Raw genomic sequence first — 7,237 nt, forward strand, 5'->3', positions numbered from 1 at the left:
GAGGGGTTGGGCTGTGGCCTGGGTGGGCTCCCTGCTTTTAGCTTTTGCCCCCCTGCTGTCACCCCTGCCCCCACGTGGTGGTGTTCCCAAAGGGAGCCGAGCACAGAGGCTGGCCTGTCCTGGCCTTGCTGTGGCCCCAGGACGTGCCCATGGGGCTGAGGGCAGCAGAGGACAGTGTGGGGGCCAGAAATCTCTTTCACAGAGGGGGCCTCTGTGTCCAGCGTCCACCTCCTGGCCTTGCCCTGGGCCCCTCTGCTCACAAATGCCCGAGAGGTCTCGGAGGGGCAGCCGGACAGAGAGGGCCCCGTCTCGGAAGTTTCAAAGACCACCCAGAGCATCCAAGCTGATAGTCTTATGACTTCCAGCTGCCGGTCAGCCCCTTCCCCGAGCGGCAGCCCCCGTGTGCGGGGTTTGGATGCACCAGAAGCCAGACTTTTCTTCCCAGGCACCTCCAGGTGGACTGAACGTGCCGGCCTTTTGGCTCCTGGGAGAGCGCCCGACCCCCACTCCCTCTCCGGTCTGCCCCCTTGTGCTGATGACCATTGCTGCAAAGCCGGGGACCTGACCAAGTATCCCCTCCCTCAGCACTCTGTCCTCCTTTGGGGTGAGGCCACCGCACCCCATGCTGAGCGCCGAGTTGGGCGGGCCCGAGCTGGCCCCCCAGCACCTGTCTGACGGGGTGTTTATTTAACTTTGCGATGTGGACCGTGAGGTGTGACTGAGCTGCCAGAGTAACCCAGCCAGGGAGCCCCTGGCTGCCTCCTCCCCGCGGGGTCCTGCAGGGAGGGCTCAGGGCACTACCAAAGAGTGCCGGACACCAAGGGCCTGGACATCACAGCCTGGGGCCGCTCAGCCGCCCACGGGCCCTGCCCCACCCTCAGCAAAACCTGGCAGTCCTGGCACGGGGCCTCCACACCCACGTCTACCTGCCTCAGAGGCTGATTTCACGTGGAAACCACCTAACCCCACTCCGTCTGGCAGCTGGAGCTGTGCTCGGGGAATTCCGGGGGTGCGGTTGGACTTCACAGGGTTCAGTGGGAGGTCGGGCCTCGCTCACCCAGTGCAGATGGAAGACCGGCAGTCGGCTCTGTCCCGGGTTCTGTGTCTGGGCGTTCGGTGCCCAGGGGCTGGCACCGCTCCTGGGCACCTTGGCAAAGCTGTGCGCTCATCAAGCTTGTGTGGCACAGAGAGCAGAGACCGCGTCGGCATCGCCTGTCCTGCCCTGAACCCTGGGAGACGGCAGTGGGTCTGGTCACTCACCCCCTTGAAGCCCAGCCTCGTCTGCTGCCTCCGAGTCCGTGCCTCCTCGGAGCACCCGGAGGACAGAGGAGACTGTCCTGCCAGGTCCCCAAGGCTGTCAGCTTCCTCCCATGGAGGGACAGGCAGGTTTGAACGCCAGCCTGCGGCCGGGTCTTTGTAGAGTCCAACCAGAGACACCGACCTGTGTCTAAGGAGAGCTTTGTACTGAGATGCAGTCTCCTGTCAAGAAGGCACACCGCCCCGGGTCCGAGGCTCGCCGGAGCCTGTCTGTTTGCACTGTGGGGGTTCTCTGGTTCATAATCACTGCTTTGTTCTTACTTTGTGGGTCCTCTCCCTTCACGGTGCGCAGGTAGGCAGGGCAATTTCGACCCCACCGTGGATCCTTTCGCAGAAGAGCCGGCACCTGCTGTGTTTCTCAGTGCTCGGCGGGCGACCAGGGTGAGGCGCGGCCAACACGTACCGCCTCCTCCCCAGGCCTCGGTCAAGACGAGGCCCTGACGGCAGAGAGGGCTGTGGACGGAGGCAGCGTGCTCTTGACACACAGCACCACTGGGGGGGCCCTTGTGGCTCTCTGACTGGAGCTCATAGCAGGAGGTGAACTGAGACCATCGCCGGCAAAAAACTAAACCAAACGTGGTGACTCACCTCCCAGTGTTCCGCAGGGTCCGGCACGCCGTCATTTTGCCCAAGAGAAGGAACAGCGCCCGCATTTCTAAGGTCTTTCTGTCTGGAGCGAAGAGGCCACAACGGAGCTCTCCCGAGAGCCGGCTCTGCCCGCCCGTTGCTGCCGTCAGGGCGCTGGGTGAACGGAGAGAGATGAATGGGAAATGTCGCGTGACGATGGACACGCCTTGTCAGCATTGACTCTGAGAACAGGGGGAGTGAGCCCACGCCGTGGCTCAGCCCTGTGGGTTTGTGCCCAGTGGGTCCCCTACGTGGCCTGATCCCTGCTGGGAGTCCAGTGGGAAGAAGTGGGTGTGTCGCCTCACTCTTGGCTGGAGGAAGCCACAGCTTGACCAGGAGGGGCTCCCTGCCCGGCACACACACACACACACACACACACACACACACACACACACACACCCCTCCCTCTCACAGTTCTGTTCTCCCTGGGCAGTGAGGTCGTTGTAAGGATCACAGATCGTAGATTCAAGGCGAGCCTGCCTTCAGGAAGGGAGGGTGGCTTGGAGACCAGCTCCTCTGTCGCTAGCCAGCAGTGATAAAAGGCGGGAGACAGCCCCGCGTGGGGCGTGCTGGAGAGGGACCGGCCCACGTCACAGAGGGAGTGCACGGAGCCTGCCCTCGAGGGAGTGGAGTTTGAGAACGTGTATCCGTTTCCCCGAAGCCACTCCTAACCCATGCACGGCGCATTCAAGGCCGGCGACCTGCAGTTGGGACTAGTGGAGGGGCCGTGGAAAGGGAGGAGGGACGTGGTGGAGGGGGAGGCGTCCCAACGTGTGTGCACATGAAACTCACCGACGTCCCGCGCTCACCGTTATCTCGTCCACACAAGGAAGGCCCCACGTTGGAAGCCCCCAAAGCAGCCAGACGCGTGACTGAGGGAGAGATCGCCACTGCCGTCCAGCCAATTAGCTGCCTGCCGGGAACGGTGCCCCTCTCCAGAGGCTGCCGTGGGCTCCCGTGTCTGTCTGCAGCGTATCCCTCCTCGTGTCCAGGAAAACCCCAAACCACACTCTGCCACCCAGTCGATGCCGACTCAGGACCCCCGCCTCCTGGGCTCCCGAGACTGTAACAGTTTAGGGGAGCAGAGAGCCCAGTCATTCTCCCAGGAGCTGCCGGTGGTTTTCAACTGCCAACCATGTGGATCCCAGCCCAGCAAGTCACCACGACGCCACCAGGGCTCCACGAGTCTCCCTCGAATGCCTTCCAGAAAAGGTCCCCACCTGTGCCCCGGAGCCCCTGAGGGCCCGTTTTGGGTTAGCTGTGGGGCTGCATCGAGGGACTGGGTGGTGTGGGGTGGCATCTTGGTCATCCACGCTGGATGCCTAACCGTCAGGGTCCCCCACTTTCTCTCACGACCCCCTGCCATGCAGGCAGCGCCCAGGGTCCTCACGGGGTGGGGACGACCTCACGGGGCTGCCCTGCTCCTCTGTCCCTCACACACGGGCTCTGTCCCCAGCCTGGCACTGCTGTGTGACCAAAGTGTGCCATGGGCGACACCTACCGATAAGCCCCTCTGCCTGGGGCCTGAGGGTGGTGAGCAGGGGTGCCACCCAGGGGGCTGCATCAGGCAGCAGAGAGGCCTGGCTCATGCCACCCCAAGTGACCCTTCCAGGGAGATGGGCCAGTGGGAGTCCCCAGATCTTTAGATGCTGCTCGGCGTGCCCCTGTTGGTCACTAAAGGCTCCGTGTCATTTCCGTCTGACTTCTCACGTTTCAGCACCTGGGACCACTGTAGGTGTGAGGGGTTCGGAACTGGAGGGCCCTATTTTAAAAAGTAACACTGTGCATATGCATCCTGTCCCGAGAGAATCCGCAACTGTGTCCTGTTTAACGCTCTGTGTGTGTGGCTCTCTCTCCTGCCTCATTCCTGTCCCCTGAGCACACAGACGTCCAGGCTGGCCCCGGCTAGAGGTGGGTAGGGCACAGGCCCGGACAGCAAGAAGGAGTGGCTCGCTCCGTGGCTCAGCACCCTGTCCTGCCCCCGCCAGCTGTGCGGCCTCAGTTAGCCTGTTTCTTGTCTGTGAAATGGCCACAGTGCCGTCCACCAGGAGAGTTTCGTGGGTCCCGGAAGAGTGAACGTGTTAATAGCGCCCCCCCCACACACCTGCCCGGTCCAGGGTGGCCCTGCGCCCTCTAACCGCCCCTCCCTGTGTCGCAGCGAGCATGACCTGGGGGAGGACATCTACGACTGCGTCCCACGGGAGGAGGAAGGGGACGACATCTACGAGGACATCATCAAGGTGGAGGTGCAGCAGCCCATGGTGAGCCCCCGCCCCGCCCCAGCAGGCGGGCCTGCCCCTACTCCCCCTTGCAGCCCCCCAAGCCTGAGCCACCCCTCGGTCTTTCCATGGGGCTCCTCTGCAGGCCCGGAGGTGACCGCTGGCATGGAGACTGGGTTTGCAGGGTTCTGAGTCCTGCCAGCCTGGGGTGCCCCTGTGTGTACCCCAAGTTTGCCTCCTCTCATTGGGGGGAGCCGGGAGGCTAAGGGGCTCCCTGGGCCAGCTGGCTGGCCCCTTAGATGTGGGGCAGGTATGCATTCCTACAGGCGCTGGCTGGGGTCTCTGGGATGCTCTGGCGTGGGCTCGCAGCAACCGGCCAAGGGCCCCTCGGAAGACAACAGAGAACCCCCCCAAGCCAGCTGCAGGCCCCTGGGCTACGGTGGACTCAGCCTCTGTGGCAACACCGGAGAGGCCCCACGAGGTGCTGGCCCGCACCCCACGCCCCCTCTGCCCTGCCGCCCCCTGACTCTGCATCCAGAAGCAGGTCTGGCTTGCCCCCTGAGCAGTTGGGGTATCTCGGAGCATCAGCAGGCCCCCGGCAGCCTGCGTGGCCTCCCTCCGATGACCCAGTAAGAGCTGCCCGCTTGGGCTCACCTGACAGAGACCACAAAGCCCGACCCTCGGCTGGAGGCAGTGTCAGGACCAGGTCTGCCTCACCTGCCCGCACCAGTCTCCTGTTCCCAGAACCAGATCACCAGGGCCTGAGGGGCCTGCAGCCCTCCCCCCCACCGGTGCCCAGCTCAGTGGGTTCACTGACGCGGCCCCCAGAGAATACGCCAGCCAGAGCCAGGGGACCTGGGGGGCACCCCTGAGCCTGGGCTCCCCTCATTCCCAGGCCCTCACTAGCCAAGGACTGAGGAAGCTATGAGGGGTCTTCAGATGACCCCTGCTTGGCCACACGCTTCCTGAGAGCCCCTTTGAGTCTTGAGCTGTGAGGGTGGGCACCTGCTTCCTGTCATGTGTGCCGTTGCCTGCACAGTCCGAGTGGGAAGCAGTGGGGTCCAGGGGGACAGGTGTGGTGTCCAGAGGCTGGCACAGTGGACGGTGGGCAGGGTGGGGGGCACTTGTCGCCTGGGGTCTGCACCGCTAACTGGTTCTGTCCTCTCTCCTCCATGCGCGCGCAGATCAGGTACATGCAGGTGAGTGCCGGGGAGAGCATAGGTGAGCTTCCTTGTCTCGGGGGGCCTCGCAGGGGCACTTGCCCCAGGGGTACACCCTCATCAATCTCCACCTGTCACACTCAGCCACAGAAGAATGGGGTTCCCCGGGCTCCCAGCAGCCCGAGGTCATCCTGTGATTTGACCTCCCTGCCCCTGTGCTGAGGCCGGATTGGGGGTACCCTGTGGCACCCCGTCTTACCTACTGCTTTGGGGAGCAGAGATCCTGGCACATGAATGAGACCCTTAGGGTGAGACTGGGGCCCAAGAGATCTGAGCAGCACAGACCCACAGGGGCCGAGGGACACCCCCACCCCACCCCAAGCCCGAATGTCTAGAATACCTAGGACTGCTCCCAGTGGGCTTCCATCTGTCCCTGGAAGTCCACTCAGCTGGCGGACAGACGGACAGATGGACGTCAACCCGGGGGGCACGGGCCAGCCTGCTGGCTGCACACAGTGGGTGCTTGTGCTGCACTGCCCCCTGCACTGCTGGACTCCAGGTCTCTGGTCAGGGGGACCCAGGCTGGAGCAACTTGGGGAAGGGGAGCGAGGACCCTGCGATTCTAGAACCTTCTGTGTCTCCCATGGTGTTGCTCCCTGGGCCTCAGTTTCCTTACCTGCCAGGCCGGCGGGTGGTTGTGGCCCCCAGTGGGCTGGGCTCCACCCCTTAGCCTGCAGCTCTGAGTGGCCAGCTTCCCTGTTCCTCTGCGAGGGTCCCCCGGGGTGGGCCGCAGGGGCCTGGCCCACTCACACCAGTGCTCTCTGCAGAGAATGGGCATGTCGGAGGAGGACAAGAGAAACTGTTGTCTACTGGAGATCCAGGAGACCGAGGCCCGCTACTACCGCACCCTGGAGGACATCGAGAAGGTTCGGCAGGGCAGGGACTTCCTGCCAGGCTGCCCACAGACAGCCCTCCCACTCCTATCTGCACCCCAACCCAGCTGCCCCCTCAGCCCTCGACCCTGCAGCCACCCAGACATGCCCACCCACTGGCAACTTGGCCAGGCTGGGACTGGAGCTCGTCTCCCCACTCCTGTCTACTGTCCCCCCATTCTGCTGCCCCCCCAGCCGGATGGCCATCTCCCCCAGCCTGATGGCCAGCTCCCCAGTCTGATGGCCTCCCCCTGCCTGATGGCCACTGCTGGGGTGCACTACCAAGCAGACCTTTCTGACCCAGAGCCCAATGTTCATGCACCCCTGTACTACTTGGAGCTGGGCAGTTGTGAGGTGTGAGGGGGGCAGCGGTGTCCTCGCCCCTGAGGGCCTCTAATCCTGGGCGACAGGCCCCCTGCTGGCTCTCACCTCCCTTCACACTGTGGCCTGGTCAAGCCCTGCAGACCTTGGGGTCTGTTGTCACTGCTCAGGTGTCCTGGGGATGTCCCCGCTGCCGGCCCCATCGCAGACCCACAGGGGCCAAGGGCCCCCACCACGCCATGCAGCCAAGACCGGGGCCCACAGAGCTGTGCTGGTGGCCAGGAGTAGCCCCTGCCCCACGTGCCTGCCCCGCCTTGCCACCTCGGGGTTGGAGGGCGGCACCCCAGAGCACGTGCCCCGTCAGTGCTGAGCTCGGACAGTGAGGCAGAGCTGGTGAGGAGCTGCCCCGGCCCGAGGTCACGTTTGCCACCTTCTCTGGCAGAACTACATGAGCCCTCTGGGGCTGGTGCTGAGCCCTGGGGACATGGCCGCCATCTTCATCAACCTCGGGGTGAGTCCCTGCCGGGGTGCGAGCTGGGTGTGTGGGTACCCTCCGGGGGGATCTGGAGGCTGTGGGTGCATGCCTGCCGGGAGCTGGGGCTCTTCTGCTCCCGCAGGCCGAGATGGCGGGGAGTGAGGACTCAGACTCCTGCCCTCAGTC

General features: G+C 64.2%; 1 protein-coding gene across 1 annotated transcript in view; it reads left to right on the forward strand.

The window, feature by feature from the left end:
- The window catches only part of VAV2 (vav guanine nucleotide exchange factor 2), a 124,338-nt gene that overhangs the window by 86,593 nt on the left and 30,508 nt on the right, over positions 1–7,237 (forward strand). Inside the window, exons 7-10 of the mRNA XM_045289358.1 lie at positions 4,103–4,205; positions 5,348–5,362; positions 6,151–6,249; positions 7,019–7,087. Of these exons, the coding sequence (XP_045145293.1) occupies positions 4,103–4,205; positions 5,348–5,362; positions 6,151–6,249; positions 7,019–7,087 (286 nt within the window). The remainder of the gene's footprint in view (positions 1–4,102; positions 4,206–5,347; positions 5,363–6,150; positions 6,250–7,018; positions 7,088–7,237) is intronic.

Source organism: Echinops telfairi, unplaced genomic scaffold, assembly GCF_000313985.2.
Source record: "Echinops telfairi isolate 266 unplaced genomic scaffold, ASM31398v2 ScPeMD7_25;HRSCAF=90, whole genome shotgun sequence".
Classification (NCBI taxonomy): Eukaryota; Metazoa; Chordata; class Mammalia; order Afrosoricida; family Tenrecidae; genus Echinops; species Echinops telfairi.